Source organism: Artemia sp. Qi Xiang Cuo, chromosome 6 (assembly GCF_049724085.1).
Source record: "Artemia sp. Qi Xiang Cuo chromosome 6, ASM4972408v1, whole genome shotgun sequence".
NCBI classification, from domain to species: domain Eukaryota; kingdom Metazoa; phylum Arthropoda; class Branchiopoda; order Anostraca; family Artemiidae; genus Artemia; species Artemia sp. Qi Xiang Cuo.
Window position 1 is genome coordinate 57,143,574 of NC_142799.1, and position 21,976 is coordinate 57,165,549.

A 21,976-nucleotide genomic window follows, 5' to 3' on the forward strand; every position below is an offset into this window, starting at 1 on the left:
TTTTACTTTCCAAGAATAATTTCATCAGGAAGTGGGCCTTTCCAGTTAAAAAACACTAAGTCGGATTTTTCAGCATTGAATTCAATACGAAATTTAAGTATTCTGTTTACAGTTTTTAAAGACCCTAACCTAATTCCCTGCAAATACGACAAGCAGATAAAACATCCGTTAAAAGGGAAAAGTCCTACCATGCAAAGATGACGACTGCCTTGAAAAAAAAATGTCTACTGCAGGGCAGAAACATTTGGGGAACAAAGTAAAATATCTGCGACCTCGGCAAAAGAAAGTTTCAGTTAATATTTGACACCAGGTCTTAGTAAAGTGATAAGAAAAGAAAAATAAGAAAGAAAAAACTAATAGATAAAAAAAGAAGTAAAAGGACAGTCATCATAACGTTTATATTATCATATCCAATCAAGTATATTATAGCAATTAAGAATTAATTTTTCTGCAGCAGCCATTCCCTAATTAGCATATAGCAAATATTTCAAAATTTGAAACAAAGTAAAAAAAAACTTGGAGGTTTGGCTACAAAATAAGATCATTGCAGGTAGAAGCAAGAGACAATTATGTATTTACCTTTTTTGTGTAAAATATATTAAACAAAGATGTTAATAATTCTAGTTAAATTCATTTTGGATAACTAGAACCATATTCTGAAAAAAATCCTGGTCCGATAGACTTCGTTTTCTCAACATTAATTTTCAAGCCTATTCATGCACACTGAACTCCCAAAACTTCCTTAAATTCGTCCATTTTGCTAACATTTTTATCTAAGACTCTCAAATCATCTGTATAATCTAATTGTAGGGGAGCTCTACCTTCTCATTTCATTCCATGATTTCCCGTAGCCTTCGCTGTGTTCCTCAGGACAAATTATATCAAAATAATCCATACAGGACAAAACCCTGTTTACCTCCTGATTCTACACCAAACCAGTTACTAAACTCACCTTACCGCAACAATATCGTTCTCGTACCTAGCACTAACCACTTTAATGTTCTTATCCGGTGCACCATCTTTAAGGAATCAACATATTGTTAGTGTTTGAATTTTACAGACAAAAAGCGTTATGAAATTTAACTATTTAGTTGTGCTTATTTATTTTGACGATCCACCGTGCTAACGCTGATTAAAATGTAACACTGACTTAAAACTTCACAATTTTGAAACTACCAAAAGAAATATCTTAGGCAAGGCTGCATCGAGCATTTTTTTTTGGGGGGGGGGGTACCAAAGGATTTCTTTTCGAGTAGGGGGTTACAAAAAATGTCGAAAAAGCATTACCAATTTATTTATATTCATGTGTTGTTACATTTTTACGGGTCGGACAAATATTTCGGGGGGGGGATGGGTCAAAACCCCTAACCCCCACCCCTAGATACAGCCTTGGTCTTAGGAAATCGCGGCTTTCGGATATGAATGCACCTAAGATAGGGCCAGAGGCAAAAAAAAGTTTCAGTTTTGATGTCCTTGGTACTTCAACTGTTTTAGCAAATTTCTCCAATTTTTTAGTGTATAATATCGGATCAATTTCGTTATCTTCGTTGAAGTTTTTCGGTCATTTCTTCTCGTTAAATCACTTAATATTACAAAAAGTACATTAGACACATCGATGTCAGCATAACATCCATCATGTGATATTTTTTCCTAAATTTCAAAGCTTTGTATATGTATTTCCATCATGCCTACATGCTAGGGTATTGGGATCTGAACAGTGTCAAAGGATCTTCATCTGGGAAAAGTGTAGTGGAAAAGCAAATATACTTGAAATTTGCAGTTTGTCTGAATATAGTGCTTGGAAGTTCGCCACGGATTAATTAGAACGAGAACGCTTTCCATAGTTGAATAGATTATGCTCTGTTTCTAGATTTGGAATTTAACAATTACTCTTTTAAAGTATTGGTTACAACGTTTTAGGATTTCGTTAATACATTTTGTCAAAACTTAATTTTTTTTCAGACATTGTGTATGAAGTTTAAATTTTAATCTATTTTAAAATTTTCAAGAACTTGAATATTCCAAGAACTAATTTTCAAGAACTATTGAAAATTGTGAAGCAATCGAGAACATAAAACAAATTCTTGGGAGAGGGTCATAATTGTCCCTGTTTGCCTACGACGCCTGGTTGTGGGAAAATACAATTTGGTAGAGGTTGATATGACGTCACAAGACCCAAGGCTCCAAACTAGTAATACAAATCACGTGACTCTTCAATCTAGTCAATTTAAGATTTCAACGTCTTTAGTATTTCAGCTGCCGTGCATTGCACGTTTGATATTTAATTCTGAAGATAGCTAATGCAACTTGGCCTTGTTTTTGAGATTATTTGAAAAAAACTACGTTTTCTAAAGAGTTAAAGAGGCTGAGTTACAAGGTCGAACCTTAAAACGTACAGGGATTAGGAGGCACAGTTGGGGGCTGCCGCCCCCAAACCCCCGCTTTCGCAGCCTTTAAATAAAAAAAAAAAATTTAAACTGAAAGTAAGGAGCGACATTAAATCTTAAAACGAACAGAAATTATTCCGTATATGAAAGAGGCTGTGCCCTCCTCAACGCCTCGCTCTTTACGCTAAAGTTTGACTTTCTCACAACTCTTTTTTTAAACAATAAAAACTTTAGCGTAAAGAGCGAGGCGTTGAGGAGGGCACAGCCTCTTTCATATACGGAATAATTTCTGTTCGTTTTAAGATTTAATGTCGCTCCTTACTTTCAGTTGAAATTTGTTTTTTTTTATTTAAAGGCTGAGAAAGCGGGGGTTTGGGGGGCGGCAGCCCCCAACTGTGCCTCCTAATCCCTGTACGTTTTAAGGTTTGACCTTGTAACTCAGCCTCTTTAACTCTTTAGAAAACGTAGTTTTTTTCAAATAATTTCTGCACGTTTTTGTACAGTTTATTACTTATTATTGCTTGACTAACTGTTAGCTGATCGTGTCAGGAGTTGAAGTTGGGGGGCTGCCGCCCCCAAACCCCCCGCTCTTGAACATTCTTGTGTTAAGGCTTTTAATTCCTGAATACTCAAATCACGTCGTACAGGGTGCCTCCTAATCCCTGTACGTTTTAAGGTTCGAACTTGTGACTCAGCCTCTTTAACAGCCCCCCCCAACTGTGCCTCCTAATCCCTGTACGTTTTAAGGGTTGACCTTGTAACTCAGCCTCTTTAACTCTTTAGAAAACGCAGTTTTTTTTTCAAATAATAAACATAAACAGGTTAGACATGCTTTGTTATGAAAATTGACGCGCAGATATTTTCATAACAAAGCATGTCTAACCTGTTTATCTGTATTATTTGAAAAAAACTAAGGTTTTTCGTAAATGTAAGTTCGGGGGATAATTTTTTCGGTCTGAAAATATCAAAAGGCCCTAACAGGTCGAATTCTGCATCGAATGAGTCCTCATTCAACCGGATCCGTTGCCAACTGTGGCCTGTAGGCGTGGCTAAGAAAAAAAAGAAATGATGATGAATTTTAAGTGGCTATATTTGGTTTTTTGAGAACAGGGAAGGAGTGATCGGATTGAGCTGAAATTTCGAGGATAAGCTCCCGGGCCCTAGGAAAGCTTAACCTCTAAATTTCAGCCCAATCGGACAACGTTAAAGGGGGCTGTGGTGGGAGGGTCCAAACTTCCGGCCCAGTTTACCCCATGAAGATAAAGTCGGAGGAGGATGAAATTTTGCAAGTTTCTTAGTTTGAGCTTGGGCTACAAAATGCGATTACCGCCGTCTCTCTGCGACCTCTAGGACCTGAAATCGCTTAACATTGTGGTGGGTCGCCTCTTTATAGAGGCACAAGTGTGCCTCCTTGATGAGAGTCCTGGGTTAGGTTACTCGCTATTTTACTTCTGTGGGTTAATTTATTATTTTGTTTTCAGGCTGCTGCTACTCAAAGGTTAATACAGGAACAAGGAGCTGACCGTCAAAGACGAGCAGACGACCTACGCCGAAGAGATGCGGAGCGAAGGTCTTATCTCGAAACCAGGAAGTCTGTTGAACCAGACCGAGAGATGTTTCGAAGAGATGTAAGTCTTCTAGATTTCATGATTTGGTGGTTTTTATTGTTAAAGCCATCTGTAGTATTCCTTTCGGAGGAAGTTAACAGGTACTATTAGGTACTCCTTATCGCTGAGTATGGTAATGACAATGCCATGACGTTCCTGTGCTGAACGTTGAACATTAAGTTAAAAATTATGCCTTGACTAATGTTGTTTAGTTTACAGTACAGTAACGCTTTCTGCTATCTTGGTACACAGTTTTTGGCATAAGTTCTTTCATGATGTCAAATCGTAGTTTTGCCATGTGGTAAACATCAAGTTTTCAAGAGATGGAGCCAGCTAGTAATTTGCAGTTTGTCAGCCACCATTAAGGCATGTACACATTGGTAGGGTGGAGGGTCAAAGTCGTAAAAACAACTACAAAAACAACAGCAGTAATCTGAATGTTGCTGGAAATTATGGAACAAATCACAAAGCTATGATATTTCAGGGGTAGTTTAAGAAAAAGTCTTAAGTAAAAATTCATATCGAGTTCTCTTTTTATTTGATATCCTGAACTTTGAATCCAACGGAATGTGTTTTTAAACTTTAATTTTTCCCATGCCGTACTAGCAGTACAATTGTTCCCCCGTCAAAATGAAGATGATTGGAATGCACAACGACTTACTACTGCTTGACAAATACATATGATTGAGCATATGTTAATGTTGCATATGAATTGAGTGACAATATCCAAATCAAGTTTTTAATAATGCTTGTCAAAAATGGTACAAATGCTGCATTTTTAAACATACAGAGAAGCTTACGTTGCTCAAGAGTTCTGTCTCAGTTGAGAGAAGCCTATACAGAGGGTGCCGGTGTCATTGTCATCTCAGTGGAGTTAAGACATTGATGGCATTATACTGACTTGTTATAAAATATAGATTTATAATTTTAACTAGCTCATTTCTGAACCTAAGGAGGGGATGAGAATAAAGAAATGTCGTGTGGAGTGTGAGTGAAGAATGCTGAAAACAAAATTTTACACTATTTTTTTACTTTCGGACATTTCAAAAATCTGAAGGGGTGTTCCCTCCCCCCCTCCAACCCTGTTCCAGATGCTGTTGGTATGTATAAGTTATAGGTATCATTAAATATTTTTCGATATTTTGTGAAATATCTTTCACTAACGCAGTTTTCCTAATCAATAAATTTAAAGAAGTGTCAATGCATTTAAAAAAGAGGACTAGTGCGTATAACTATAAAACTAGGATTCTGAAGTATGGCAATGTTGAATGAATAGGAAAATAAGTCGTAAGTTTTAATAGGGCATATCCTTGAAATGACAATGATAATACGTTGGAATCCTGAGTTAATTTTTGGGGTTTTATTTTAAGATCCAAAGTACTTACAAAATTCAGTATGGATCTAGTTATGATATTTAGGAAGTACGAAAACAAAATGCTTCATGTATAAGGCACGAATCAGCAGCCAGTATGACACCATGTAATTTTTTCCAGTGAATTATGCAATGCACATCACTAAAATGACTTCATGGTTAAAACGTTCCTTCAGTTCAACAACAACAAAGACGTTAATAGAGCCTCAATTCAGCGAGCACCTTCTTTTTACGCCAATGATCCTTCGCGAGGGGCTATGCACTTGATAATTTTGTGACACCGTGGGTATTGAGTTAGAACTGGTGGTAAGCTTTGACAAACTGTTGCAGTTGGTTTGGTTGTACCCCCAGCTTCTGGCTAAAATGTTGTGCCCATTTACCTTAAGAACTTGAGCTGGAGAGGATAGCCCTTTTGAACCATGCGGTGTAACGTACTTTTTGAACCAATACTAGCTTTTAATATGCACTAAATAGTACCGATATCATAGGCAGCGCGATAGCGCTGCCTAAGTAAAGAAAGATGTGGGCAAAATGTATTATTTGTTTATTTTTTTCTTTCTTCGCCATACCTGGGCACTTCGTATCGAAGGAGTTGTCGTAGAAACTTCGAAAAGGGCTCAATCGATTGGAAATTGGAGTGGCTAGTGCGCTTTTTAATAGTCGAAAGTGATTTGAGGGCAACTAGCCCCCCCCGCCATGCCCATCATTCCCCCAAACACATCCAATCAAAATTTTCAGAATCATTTTGTTCAGCGTAGTTGATTTCCCGATAGAAAATATCTTTTTGAGGAGGACACTCCCCCACAACCCTCGGTGGCAAGTGTTTTAAGTTATGCCCTGGGGGTACATAAGGTTTTTATAGAAGGCGTTGTGGTAGAAACTTTAAAAAAAGGCTCATTCGATTGGAAATTCGAAGGGCTAGTGCCCTTTTTAATAGTCGAAAGTGATTTGAGGGCAACTAGCCCCCCTCCCACGCCCATCATTCCCCCAAACACATCCAATCAAATTTTTGTGATAGCCATTTTGTTCAGCGTAGTTGATTTCCTGATAGAAAATATTTTTTGAGAAGGACACTCCCCCACAACCCTCGGGGCAAGGGTTGTAAGTTATGCCCTGGGGGTATGTAAGGTTTTATAGAAGGTGTTGTCGTAGAAACTTCAAAAAAGGCTCATTCGATTGGAAATTCGAAGAGCTAGTGCCCCTTTTAATAGTCGAAACTGATTGGAGGGCAACTAACCCCCCTCTCACGCCCACCTTTTCCCCAAACACATCCAAGCAAAATTTTAGAGATAGCCATTTTATTCAACGTAGTTTTAAGTCCTGTAAATTAGGTCTTTGAGGATGACAGCCCTCTCACTGCCCTCAGGACAAGGGTTGTAAGTTATGCCCTGGGGGCATATAAAGTTTTTCTAGAGCGCGTTGTCGTAGAAACTTCAAAAAGGGCTCATTCGATTAGAAATTGAAATGGCTAGTGCCCTTTTTAATAGTCGAAAGTGATTCTAAGGCATCGATGCCTAACCATGGATGCCTTGAATCGGATGCACCACCAAATCGATTTTGTGTTAAATTAATTAAAAAAAACTTTTTCCACAAAATAGTTTTTCAAAGAAAAGTAAAGAACAGAATTAAACAAAAAATGAGCAAAAATAAAATCAAATAATCTACAGAGCGTGGAACTACCATAAATCAGGATCAATAAACAAATGAAACCCAAAAAGAACAGAAATTACAATAAATAACCAGGTCAAAGTCAGGGCAGAAATTGGCATCAGCAGGGCTTAAAACCACTATGCCTTCCCCATGCCAGAACATTATTTGCACTTTACTGAAAAAAATACAAATGAATGTGCATTGTCAGTTTAATATACATATACTTATATTTAGTAATCAAAATGTAAATATTATTTGATTTATTAAAGTTATAAAAGTAAAAACATTGTGAAAAAAAAACTTCGTAACTCATTGACCCGTTTGTTTGCCTCACAGTTTATAGACAGTAAGCTTATCGCAGATCATTTCTGGTCATCGTGAACAAAAAGCTCCTCCCACTTCTTTCTGCCTTAGCTTGTTTAGCCTGTTTCTGAATATACCAGTAAGATTATCGCAGATCATTTCTGGTCATCGTGAACAAAAAGCTCCTCCCACCTCATTCTGCCTTAGCTTGTTTAGCCTGTTTCTTTCCACTCGCACCCCTGTCCGGGTTTGTATAATGGGAGAGATAGAGAATGATCATACTGCTATATTCTGTCTACTGTGGTTTGCCTTTAAACATTTATCGCATCTTGATCAAAATTATCAGTCTTTACATTTATGATTTTGCTGTGAATATGTAAACATAGGTCTGAAACTGGTGAAAATTTAGCTTTAGCCTTAAAGTATTTCTTTAAGGGGGAGGTCGGTCCTTCGAGCAATTTTTGGGGAGGGGTATTGGATAGAATGGGCTACAATAAATTGGCTAATATTTTTCTTGGAGGCTGGGGGGGCACAAAAGGCTTGAAGTCTATCTTCGATTACTGTTTTCGTTCCTCCCCCCTATGTAGAAATACGCTTTGGGTCAATTCAGCAGGTGAAGTCTAGGCACATATCAGAAATGATAAAATCATGAAATCGGGTATTCAACTCTCGTTTTCTGTAACTGCAAAACGAGCTATCCATCATATATAATCTCTTTGGGTCTGTAATCAGGATGGATTATAAGCATGGACAGAACACAAGTATCGTAGGCAGATGATCAATAACTGGATTTGGTCTTCATGTGTGAATCATTTCCTGTGTTTGAGTATCAATGACTTCAGTTCGAATTTCTTGCCAAATGTTGTTTTATTCTAACTTGTTTGCATTCATCATGTCTTTTTTTATGATCATTTTTTATACTTCATCTCAACAGGATAAAAAAAGCTGTATCTCATTGCTGCAAAGGCTTTTAAATTATTGAATGATTAATCTTGTGCTCAAATCTATTTAACTTATGCGCAATTGCGCCTGTAGTCACATATATTTTCAGGTTCTGCGAAGTAGGGGGCGGCGTTATTTATGGGACAAATGATTTTATTTTAACATTTCAACACAAAAGGACTTATGCAGATAAGCATGTTCGGAAGTCTTTTCTTATTATTATAATTCGCTGGACAACAATGCTAATTTGGAGCCATTAGCTCAATATCTTGTCATGTGAAGTACTATGGAGTCTGTGAAGTTCGCTTGTCGCACAAGCACTTATGCAGATAAGCATGTTCGCAAGTCTTTTCTTATTATTTTAATTCGTTGGACAATAATGTTAATTTGGATCCATTAGCTCAATATCTTGTCATGTGAAGTCTTATGGAGTCTGTGAAGTTCGCGTGTCGTGACACTCTTCTATATTATATAGTTGGACTAGACACTTAAGGTCAGTAGTTTGTTAAAATTAATCAGCTGACTGACTGGAATCTTCGTGTGTTTATATATTCTGTCTGTGCATTAAATAAAAAGGAACTTGGTTTTTTCGGTAAAAGTTAAAAAGCGATGTTAAAACTTTAAAATCAGGAATTAACAAATCCGAAAATTCAAATCTAATGTGTGCAAAAACTCTCACGAATAAAAGGAGGGCTATCGCCTTTCTCAACCCCACCCCCATAATATTTGGGTGCTATGTGTGCTTTGCTTAAAGATAAACTTTTTAAAACGGCGCTTTTTCATTTAAACCTTTAGGGCCAAAGTTAAAATATAATTTGGGAAAACTAGAATATGGTTGCTTGCAAAATTTAAATAACTTGATTGTATTGCGGTTTCCCTTGCCTTACAAAATAGCAAGATAGTCCTGAAGGACCAAAATATTAAGAATGCCTACATTGTAAAGAAAGACATTTGCGCCGCTATGAAGGCTGTCAGGAAAGCTGATTTGTCAATTTGTATTGACATCAGTTGATAAGTAACTAATAGTTGTTTTCAGCCCTTTTTTACGAGTCGATTTTTGAAAAATTTTTTTTTAATACAGAAGACAAAATTTGACGACGATAAACGTCCCAAAGGTGTGAAGTAGCTTCTTTATTATGACGTATCATATACTTGTGCTTAAAAATTGTGAAAAACGTGTTGTACAAAGGTCCTCATGGATCAGTGGGTAAAGTCGAAATTCGAAAAAAAAAGTACCTGTCATCCAGCGCATTGATTCAGTATTAAATTGGCATAGTAGGAAACCAGTGATAATATAAGTAACTGTAACTGATCATTCAAAAAGTTTTGGTCCAGTTTTGCAATCGTGTTTTGCAAACTCGTGGTCCCCAGTTTGTTTGTGACCGTAATATTTATAATCACATAAAGTAAGAGTTGTAATAAGTCTTTGCAGAATATTATACAAAACTAGAAAAGTCAGTGTGTTCGAATGGAATTAGCACTTTCCCCTTCCAAAAGAGTGTAAGTAATAGAAAAATAAACAAGTAACTCATTGAGGTCCCTCTTGACGAGTTGTCCTTTGTAGTCTTAGCATAGGTGTATTTTGTGCCTCTGGTTCATTTTATTCAGAACTGCTGAGTAAAACCAACTGTGATAGTAGGCTACCATAATAGAGTCATTTCTCAGTAGGCTCATTTCTAGAATCTTGATTTGGAAATGAAACAACATTAGTCTTATGCTTTTTTACCACACAGTTCCGCAACTATTTCCTTGTTTTTTTTTTCGTAAAGCCCCATGATGCATTCAAGTCTAACCACTTGAATTTCAACACATGTCAATTAGATTCGAGTAAGTGATAACGTCCATTTGAATGACAGATATTGTGAGGAAGGTTCTGTTGTTTTCATGTTTGATTAATGAATCTAGACATAAAGATTATACACTGTCTGATGGGAGTACACGACTTTGTGCCTCCAGTCAGGGACTTTTGGTCTGTTTCTGTGCTTCCTCTGCCTACAATAGTGATATACACCATTATATACCTTCAAACACATACTCTATTTTTTAGGGGGGGGGGGCACCTTGAGAAAGCCCAAAAAGTAATAATCTAATCATATGTAGGTACTTACATGATATAGCGCCTATGTTTATTAAGTTCTTTATCTAAGTAGAACCTGTTTCTCTGACTAATCCTAATGAAATATCACAAAATATGATAAAAATATAATACTTTAGAAACAAATTTGGGCAATATATTTGCACATTAGGGGGTGGGGGTAAAGTGTAGCGGGTCTGCATGCAAAATGTTAGGTGTAATTATTCTGCATATTATGAAGTATGAATTGTTTTCTAACTTCACACAGTCCAAATACTTTAGCCCCCCCCCTAATGTGCAAATATATAGCCCAAATTATATATTTCCCATCTATTCTGTCACTTGTCTTTGTTTGTCTCACGCTAAGCTGAAAGAAACTAACGAAGAAACCGCTTCTACAGCTTGTCAATGGATGAAGAACTTAACATGCGCGCTATAACATATAAGTAGCCTACCACCCTAAATACAAGAAAATGTAGGGAAACTCACTTAAACAGTGAGTTGTTTTTTGTGGGGGGAGAGACCCTCACTTGAAAGTACCTGAACTGTTTATCCCTTTCATTTACGCAGTAAGTGTCGTTCTAGCTTTGGCTTTTCTGGTGGTCCTCTGACTAGCTTCTGCACCACTCACATTTTTACACCATTTTTTTTTTATCTGAAAAAATATTCCATATGTACTGACACCCTTATCTCCTTGGGCCTGTTCTATGCGTCACAATAGATTGGGGAATGAAGCTTTTGACTAATAATCGAATCTGCAATTATCCTGATGGCAGGAGGCACCACCAATATTAATAAAATACAAATGTCGTACAGACAATGTGGATATTTTGCCTGTATGTAAACTAGGCGTCTTCAGCACAAAAGAAGCAAAGATAAAAAATTAAAATAAACTAAAAACATATAAAAGCACCACCAATATTAATAAAATACAATTGTTGCATCTGATCCACGTAGGTCACAGAGCTATTTTAGTTGCTTCGATTAGAACACCAAAGCAACTGAGTGTAAAAGTATAAAAGTTGAATTTGTATACTTTTTTACACGCCTAGTTTACATACAGGCAAAATATCCACGTTGTTTTAGTCTTTCATCTTTTGTCTCTACTGGCCGCATTCTGGTTTTTGTCTTTTAATTGTTTTTTTTTCTCTCGTTGTTGTTTTTCCGAATATAGTTCAATCCAAAAGAATACCAACTCAATGTGCTGAATAACGTTATTTAGCGTTTGTGCCCATGATTTTAAAAATGAAGAAATTCAAATTCAAACCGTTCATGCTTATGAACGATGAACAAACATCGAAACAAGCAATAATATCGCTAAGTAAGACGAAGATCAGAAATGCAAATCGAAACTTTTAAAAATGGATCCTCAATAACAATATATGCTCTAAAGAATCCGCTTTTATGCTGATTCCAAATTGTTTATATTCATTACGTTTGAAGTTTATCAACAAAACAGCTATTATGGTGAAATAGCGACGGTATCAAGCCCCTGTTCACAAAAATATAAAATGTTGTAGTTTTTTTACTGATTCAAAATACATACATTTTGTAAAGTTTGAAGTTCTCATCAAAATCCCTCAGCATAAAACAGTGGAGGTTGATGGCTTTGATGGATTTTTTTTTTTTACGCTAGGAGCAACCGTATCCAGCCAATAGTCGTGCAAAATTGGGTTGGGGATAGCTCGAAGAGAAATCTCAGACTTTAGTGACTTGCCCTGTTTAAGTAGTTTTTCTCTTTTTTTTTGCTGCAAAACAATAATGTTGGCGCAGTTAGGGCCAAAATCAAGTCGTTTAATAATTGTGAGATAGGCAATCAATTCAGAAGCATTGAAAATCTTTTTGTGTAACCTCCTAGTTCCAATGGTCATTTTGCCAGGTGGTGGTGTATTCGTCCCAAAACATACATATAGTCCATAAAAAATTAACAGTTATTGTATAGTGTTCACACAGTAGCTCCTGTATAGTCAAACAGTTCGTGGTAACGAACTGTAAGTAAGGAGCGACCCGGCTCAATAGTAACCGAAACTCTAAAAAAAGGAATTTTTATACCAATAGATACGTCAAAAAAATAAATCAGATTTTTATGCTGATTTCAAATATTTAAGTTTCATCAAGTTTAGTCTTACCCATCAAAAGTTACGCTCCTGAGAAAATTTGCCTTATTTTCGAAAAAAGGAGGAAACAACCCCTAAAAGTCATAGAACTCTAATGAAAATCACACCATCAGATTCAGTGTATCAGAGAACCCTACTCTAGAAGTTTCAAGCTCCTATCTGCAAAAATGTGGAATTTTGCATCTTTTTTCATAAGAAAGATCACGGATGCGTGTTTATTTTTATTTATTTATTTTTTTTTTTTTTCTCCCAGGGGTGATCGTTTCGATCCAGTAGTCCTAAAATATCGTGAGAGGGCTCATTCGAATGGAAATTAAAAGTTCTAGTGCTCTTTTTAAGTGACCAAAAAAATGGAGGGCAACGTGACCCCCCCCCCACGCTCCTTTTTTTCCGAAGCCACTCAACTAAAATTTTGAGATAGCCATTTTGTTCAGGATAGTCGAAAATCTAATAAATATGTCTTCGAGGATGACTTAATCCCCCACAGTTTTCAGGGGAAGGGCTGCAAGTTATAAACTTTGCCCATTGTTTACATATAGTATTGGTTTATGGAAAGTATACATGTGTTTTCAGGAGGAATTTTTTTTTCTAGTGGGGGGTAGGGGTCGGAGTAGGGGTTATGGGGAGGATCTTTCCATGGAGGATATTTCCTTGGGGGAAGGAACTTTTCCATGAAGGGGGCGCCAGATATCCCAGTATTCTTTAAAAAACGATCTTTTTATTACTTTCAAAATATATATATATTATACTTCACCGTCAGGGTTGTTTCAGTTTTTTTTTATTAGAACAAAATTCTACCTTTAGCTTAAAGAGCATGTTATTGACTAGGGAGCGAACTCCCTAATATACGTAATAAAAACATACAAATATAGAAATTCGTTACGTAAGTTAATTCGTCAGTTTCGTCAGAACAAAATTTTGAAAAAGCCAATTAGCCAAAAAAGGAAAATTAATATGCGAATTTCGTTTTAATTATTCATGTGCAGCTAGCCAAAATCAAAGCTGCATTACTTCAAAAACGTTAAAAATTAACTATAAAAAAAACAAGTTTTTTTAACTAAAATTAAGGACTGACATTAACGCATAAAATAAACAGAAACTACACCACTTATGGAAGAGAATGTACCCTGCTTAATGCCTCGCTCTTTACGCTAAGTTTGACTCTGTCTCACAACTTTATTTTTTAAAACAATAAAAGACTTTAGCGTAAAGAGCGAGGCGTTGAGGAGGGGACAGCCCCTTTCATATACGGAATAATTTCTGTTCGTTTTAAGTTTTAATGTCGCTCCTTACTTTCAGTAAAAAAACTTGTTTTTTTTAGTTAATGTTCATACAATACCGCTTACGGTTCTGCAGAGCTGCATAATTATATATAAACTGTTGATGGTGAGGTCAGTTGATCTTTTATTTGGTTTTGTCTGGTGAGGTTGTCGATTGGATTTCATTCATATGCTCCGCTGCACAGAAGTGGAAGGATGGAACTAATTTTTTCGGGGGATCTTCATGACCTAAAGCACCGTTTTTCGGGCTTCAGGCATCCTCCTCCTTGTTTCCTCTAGACGTTTTTCTTTGGACATTTTAAGCACTATTATTGAAAAATTAAACTTCAGTGTAAAAGCGGGCACTAGTAGATAAAGGAAATAGATGGTATAGTAGGGTTAAGTAGGTAAAGGTAATATAAGTCAAAATCAGTAACTTTGTTAGTTTGAGTGATCTTTACCTTGAGCTTTTGTCAATCAGTGCTGTCAGGTATGTCATCCTTTCATGGCTAAATATTTTCGCTTAGCAAATATTTTATTTTTTGGATTTATTTAGGTTTGCCACAGGAAGCAACGGGTGCTATGTTTAATCTTGTCTTCTGTTGTCTTTCTGACTGGTTAATTTTCAGTGACACTTTTTGACATCTCAAGCATAGTGTATTTACCAATAGGTATTTTAGATATATTGGCGATTAATTTCATAAACCAATATGGGTCTATTGAGGTCTATGGGTCTATGGGTCTATGTAGATCGTGTTGCAAATTGGATCCAACTATAAAGACACAGCACCTATTGCCGTGTTTGATGATATTCAAAGGTTTGCTTTGAACCCAATTTTTTTATTTTAATACTGAAAATATTTTTTCTGCTAAAAAATTTGTTGTAGATTGTTTCGATACCCTTAAAGGGCAGGGCTTTGTAAAGTTTATATAGGACGTTTTGATAATAAATAATTGGTAACCAGCTTCAACGGATTGTCCTATAACAATCGTTGTTTATATTTACAAAAACCGAAAACTCGGCCCTACGATACCAACGATCGAAATTATTCTAGTGACATCTTCAATTTCACATTTTGTCTTATTTCTTTGACGCAACTTTTTTCAAGTACGCTGATGTTTAGTCACTATGGTGATAAAAAAAAAAAATGACGTAGAAATAACCGTTTAAATTATTTTATCTAATAAGTTTAAACGTTATTCTTTTTTCTTTAATCACAACCTTTTACATTTTACCTTTTACGTTTCCTTTTAAATTTTCTTATATAATATTCGTTCAATGTCGGAATAGAGTTAGACTTAATATGCCTCCGAAAACCTTCCAAACATACTTTATGTTATATTAAAGAAATCTACCTTAAGAATGATCTGTTTTAGAAACTTCTGTTTTTAGCATTAAAATTCGGTATTGTTTCCTTACTTAGAGTGCAAATAGAGATATTTACATAAGTAAATAGAGAAAAAACTAGCTTCCATTCGCCAGCCTGGTTGCCCTTCCCCCTCTATGGGAAGCCCAGTGAAGTATGAAGTCTAGCCTAAAGTTACCGAAAATTAAAATACATCTTTTGACAAATAAAATCTGTCAATTGAGGAAGAAAGGCTATTTGAGCCCGATTTGAGATAACAAATTTATGGGCATTTCTAAAAATAGTCTAAAACCCTACACAAATTGGGTCGGATCGAAATGAAACCTGTGCCATTGGAATCACCACAGTCAAAAACTCCACTCAGGAGAATTGCAGTCCGCCATTTTGAGTAACAATGAAAATCACTTCATAGATAGGTGTTCAAGGGTGCATTTGAAAGAAAATTGCTAAATCTAGTTCCTATTGTAATGTATATTTTCTTTTTCACATTTCTTTTTAAACTATTTTTTTACATTTCTAACAAACTTTAGAATGACTTAGTAAAGCTTGGCTATGCATCAATATAGGGAATGAATTTTTTTCTCCATTTATTGATGATTGCGCAATCACTAAAAGCCAAGGGTGGATCCTTGATTTTTTTTTTAGGGGGAGGGGGGGCAAAATAGGTTGATCCGATAAACGTGCGTTAGCAGCAAGTTTAGTTAACGCAAACTTGCGTTAATTAAGTAAACTACACTACTTTAAGACTACGTTAGGGTGGGGTGCCCCCTGGATCCGCCACTGCTAAAAGCTCCATTGTTATTTCTGAAAACTTGAAAACAAGTACCTCGGTTCGTTAAATCAGAACTCTGAAACCGACTCGAAAACCAGACTCGTAAAGCCAGTGTAACTCATGATGCCAAAACCGAGTTTTCTTCCTTTGATGGAGAGGAACTAAATGGATTGATAATAGCACTACCTATATATAATTTTTCTGGATTTACCCTTAAGGTCGTATTTGTTTATGCTTACAATCTTTGTTGCACGTTATTGGTATGAATCGCTCAAATTCTGTCTAAGATAACGCTGCGTAAAAAAGAATATAATTCTTGTAATATCTAATGCAGAAAGTAAGACATACAAAATTCGATTCCACTGCAGAACTGAGAATTCTAATGTACTTTACAAAAAGTCCTTTTTCCAAGTTAAATGAGTCTGGGAAAAGCCGGAAACACCCATCGTTTTTTATTAGGGAAATAATTTAGTTTCTGGATGTGATTCAGCTGGATATGATTCAGGCTAATGAGATTACGTCATGTTTGCCTCATCGCCATGAACATTGGGGACACTGTCCAGTGTTCAGGATGGACTGTTGTGACCTAGAAAGATTTGCGGAATTAATACGTGATTTATATTTTCAGGAACGAGAGCTCAGGCATGAAGTGAAAAGGAAGCATGAACAGGGATCAATAGCGCTAGCTTTTAACAGCATATCTCCTCAGAAATTGGATGAAGGAGATTCCGGCTTGACTAGAAGGTAAGGTTTTCTTCCTTGTCCTTATATATTGAAGTTGTTGTTTTTTTTTGTAGTAACTTCAAGGACGAATGTAGAGCTGTCAGTGCCCGGGGCAGGAATGGATTTTAGTGCCCCCCCCCGGTCAACAAACCCGTTATAGCTATCATTATGGCTGTTTTAGTACTCTAAACAATTTATTTATTTAATTGTTTTATTTTACTAGTATTGATATATTTACTATGGGTAATATGTCAATGAGGTTTAAGAAAAGCTCGTAAGATTCCACGTAGCAAAATTTTATTGGTGATACATTACACAACTACACATATAATTGATATTATATGCCATCAATCTTACCCTGCTAATTAAAGCTTAACTTTACGTGTTTTTCTCGAAGCAAATGTCTTTATTATGTCTTCATATGAAAACTTCAAAACCATATCATGTTCTATGTGGATTATACTTAAGTTTGTCAACCGCTGCTTGGTCATCCTCTTTCTAAGATAGTTTTTAATTAACCTTAATTTGCTGAAGCTTCTTCATTAGAAGCAACTGATACAGACATAGTTAAATACATCTTCCAGCCAGACTTTAACGCGCTCCAAAGCTGGACATCGAGGTTCAAACTGTATTTGATCAGATGTAAAAGTGCCTTACAAGCCAGCGCTCAGGGAATGCTCTCCCCCTTACCCACCCTCCTAGATCCGTCCTTGTAATTTGTACCATTTCTGGAATTTTAATTATTCATATATAAATGGAAAAAATGTTTGAACATATCATGTGGAAGGTTTTATATAAGACTGGCTACAACCTACGATTATGACATCATTGATCAATCTTTAACATGGAATTATAATCTTATTTTAGTTACTATGGGCTGGAAGCTTGTTCTTTACTGTAATGACGTCATTGATTAATCTTTAACACGAAATATGCAGTTTTTTGGTAAAAAAAATTGATTCCATTTTAAAAATAGTTTGTTTTAATTACAAAAGGTTTTTACCCCCCCCCCCCTTTAATCTCCTTTAAAATGAGCCATTAAATAACTCTCTATGATGTCCCAGTGCCAAGCTATCTGTGGAAAGAAAAAGACGTTTAGGCAGAATACTGTAGTAGCTGCCACTTTTCTTGATTTTCAAGCCAATATATTTCCCTTGCTGTTCAAGCCAAGGGACTGAAAGTTTCCTATATAGGGGTTTCGGACAAGGCGGTTCTAATGGTGTACTTTTTGTTTTGATCTGACTCTTTCTTTTTAGGAGTTGTGGGTTTTGATATTTCTTAACATTGGACGTGATCGTCTCTTACTAGGTTGCTAGCTACCGCTGCAACCCGGATATAAGATATTTATTTCGAGAAATTACTATCACAAGCCCTGAAGGGCCGAATTCGAATTTCGAATTCCATGAAAAAACAAATAAACAAGAAAATCATTACAAAAGCACAACAACTAAAAAAGTGGCAAACAATACAAAGACAATAAATATCGGAATGATGTATTGTTATATTAAAAACAGCAAAATGTCAACTACTTAAAAAGATAAAAACTGATAAAACTACAAAAAATTAAATAATATATACATTAAAAATGTTTAAAAAAGCAACATAAAAAGAAGGTAGGGAACAGAAAAAGAAAAACGAGCTGTTTCTTTTATCTGTAAGATATAATGTTAGAGTTTCTATCTATACAAATCGTATTTATCCTTCCTTATATTATTTGTGAGTATTATTTCCAAATGTAAGCCTGTCAGAAGCTATTCTGACTGACGTATGTCTACTTTCCATTTTTTTTTATTTTTGAATTTTAGCATCAAAGCTGTTGGGTTGACTTAGAACTTTATATAAGCAACTGAAAATTCTTTAAAATAAAAATCAATAAAACGGAGTATATGCATGTCCAATAGACACTGCTGAAATAGTATTTGGTATAATACTACTGATCTAGCTTCAAGCAGATAAGGGATAAAAGAGCCCAAAAAAGAAGAGGCTGGCCTCTGACTATATACAGACGCCACTGTATATTTTGCACTGCAGCTCATCCATTCATTTGAAAGATATGGTTTGTGTCTGATCGTAATATTTGGATTTTAATATAATCAAGGTTGTTCCCTCAGGGACAATCTAGCAAAGAATTAATCCTTGGCCAAGGTAACCGAAATTTAGAAAAGTGTTTTGAAAAAACTGTCAAGTGGTGAAAAATCACCAATGTAAGGTATTCAGGAATCGTAACTATTATTTCGATTAATCTAAATGATAAAAGTTCGGTGCGAAAACATTTGTGAGAATTTCCTGAAACTCCATAAAAATGGTATCGGATCGAATCAATGGCAGCGCAATAGCGCTGCCTAAATAAAGAGCGATGTAGGCACAATGTATTGTTTATTTATTTTTTTTATTTTTTTTTTAGACCAGGGCACTTCATATAGAAGCTGTCGTAAAAACTTCAAAAGAGCTCATTCGATTGGAAAATTGAGAGGGATAATGCCATTTTTTATAGTCAAAAGTGATTGGAGGGCTAACAGCCCCCCCCTCCACACGCCAATCGTTTCCCCAAACACATCCAGTCAAACTTTTGATATAGCCATTTTGTTCAGCGTAGTTGAAAGGTCCGGAAATTATGTCTTTGAGGATGACAACCCCCCAAAGCTCTCAGGGCAAGGGTTGTAAGTTATGTCCTGGGGGTGTATAAGGTTTCTTATATAAAGGGTGGTCGTATAAACCTTGGTGGGGGCTCATTGGATTGGTAATCATAAGTTCTAGTGCCTTTTTTCACAGTCAAAATGATTGGAGGGCAACCAGCCCCCCCCCACACACCAATCGTTCCCGCAAACATATCCAATCAAAATTTTGAGATCAAACACATCCAATCAATATATATATATATATATATATATATATATATATATATATATATATATATATATATGGGTGCAAAATAAAGAAGAAGGGGCAAACTGACTGAGAATTGTAGTAAAGTGTCGGCAAAATCGGAACATTCATGAGATTTCCCCCCTGAGACTCAAACACAGGCCCTTTCCTGCATATTTTTCTGCTCCAAGAAGTAAGGATACATGGTTCAAAAAGCCTGCTTTTCGCTGTATTAGCTATATTCATATCTTTTCTTATTAGTTAATTTTCAACTATATCATTATAGTCAAAACCTTATATGGAGGTTGCTAATCGAAAATACCTCACATCATTGTTAATCAAAATCTGATCCCCGAAAAAAAATATCATTTTCTATCTTGGCATCTTCAGAGATAAAGTCTCATTGAAATTATTTAGACTTGGGCTGCACCAACATACGATAAAATTTTTAAATTCAGAGTAAGTGTTTTCGCTGATAGACACTCCTATCGGCCATAAACAACTTAGTGCCAATGGAAATATGCCGATCCCTTTTACTGAGTCATCTCTTTTTCTGTCGTTTTTTCTTTGTTGGAAATCACCCATAAAAACAAAAAGAGAAGATGAATGTGAATAACTACGCTTTTTTGTTAGAGCTTCTTCCTTATTCCAACGACAATGAATATTTTTGCTTCCTTTTATGGTAGATTTATCAAATTTTCTAATATAGGGGGGGGGGGTACATGCTTTATCCCCTGGACTAAGCTTACAATGAACCTGACAAACTCTAGGAATTACAACCTATCTTATTTGTGTTGCCACCGTAAAATCATTTAGGGATGTTTTGAATATGACTTGTAGCGAACGGCTAATTTGACAAAATAATATATAGATAGTTTTTACTTTAGCTAATTGTTCGGGAAGATACATTCCTTCCATCTGCTTGTCAGTGATGACCTTGCTTGTGTTTTTAAAAGAAGTGCATCATCACCTAGCCTTTCAAAATCTCCTACTCTAAAATTTAAATTCTTCTTTCTCTAAAGTTCTTGGTATATTTTGATGAATTGCCTAAATTTGTAATTTTTTGCCAAAAATTATAGCCTTTTTGTTAACGCCTTCCCCCAAGTGTAAACTCCTAAGCTCTTCTTTCCGAAAAAATCGATCCAACAGCCCTGAAAAAAAAAGACATACTTGCCAGAACTACGTGTAAAATTCGTCAACCTTTTTTCAATTCTTCTGTCTGCATATATTCTATAATATCTATATAATAAAAAATACTCTCTTGTCTTCTGGCACGAAAAACATATACTCCTATGTGAGGTTCGGAAACCTACCGACGCTTAGGGCCCCGTAGTCTCTTTAGAGATGCTTAAAGTACCTGTTGTATAACATCACGTGATAAACAAGAAGACATATAAACTTTTTATAAAAGTAGGAAAATAATAAGTATTTCCCTCAAAATCTTGGTAAAAACAAAGCTCCTTGTGGCATTTATATCCAATGAGAATTTTTCTGATGGGGCTCATGCCTTGTAAAGTTGATTGTTTTAACTAGCATAACTCCAAAGAAGACAGGAAATGTTTGAATTTTTCGGGTTGAAAGGTCGAAATACAGTGTATAAATCCAAGAGTTTCAATAAACATAGATACACATTTTATTGTCTTAGTGTCAAGGTTACTATTGTAGAAAATAAGTTAAACTGATAGGAACATGAGTATAAGGTCTTTGACAATAGGTTACTTTTTCAATCAAAGTTAGGCATGCTTATCTCTTTCTTTATAAGGCGGCATATTTTAGTGAATAAACTTCCATCAAAATTCTTTCCTTTATCCTTTTTCATATAATTGACATCCGTTAATAGTCAAATTATGAACGCTAGAGATTTTTTCCTATTCATTTTCAATGCAGAGATTGGCACTTAGTTGGGCGTTCTTGTCTTCTCACTTCTAATTTATCCTTAATTATTAACGCCAAAATTGCTTAATCTAAAGGGAGGATATGGTAGATTATTATATTCACTTTTTATGCTTCTTGAAATGTAATAAATTGTTCAAAATTATTGCTTTGATAGTTTTTTAAGATTGTAATTTTTAATTCGCTTTAATTAAGAACCAGTTTTCTTCGCTAATTTAATATACTTATGTTATTTTTTCTATAATAACAGCACGATGATGGGTTTTGAAGTAGACAGGGCTGTTGATCGGTTCCAAATTGCTTAATCTAATGCAATATCTTAATATAGTAGGATATTAAATTCACTTTTTATGCTAGTAAAAGAATAGTTGCGTAGCTGACAATTACTGCTTTGGTATATATATCTTTAAGATTGCGATTTTTGATTCTAAGACCGGTATTTTTTTTTTCGATGATTTGATAAACTTGTCGTTGTTGTTTACAAAATACAACAAGACGGCAGGTTCTTAGCTTCTAAGCATCGTCGTATCCCGAGGGATGGGCTACCCGGTGTGACTTTCTACCCCCAAGAAAATTTTCTCCGGCTCGTAAAAAAGAAAAAAAAATTATATAACCTTTGTTTTTCTGTTTTGTGAAGTTTTTTTT

General features: G+C 35.6%; 1 protein-coding gene across 5 annotated transcripts in view; it reads left to right on the plus strand.

Moving 5' to 3' along the window:
* Window positions 1-21,976, plus strand: part of LOC148951425 (uncharacterized) — a 146,400-nt gene that overhangs the window by 62,883 nt on the left and 61,541 nt on the right. For all 5 annotated transcript variants that reach the window (XM_089090879.1, XM_089090875.1, XM_089090877.1 and 2 more), the window contains exons 3-4: window positions 3,869-4,015; window positions 16,479-16,594. In XM_089090879.1, coding sequence (XP_088947005.1) covers window positions 3,869-4,015; window positions 16,479-16,594 — 263 coding nt within the window. The remainder of the gene's footprint in view (window positions 1-3,868; window positions 4,016-16,478; window positions 16,595-21,976) is intronic.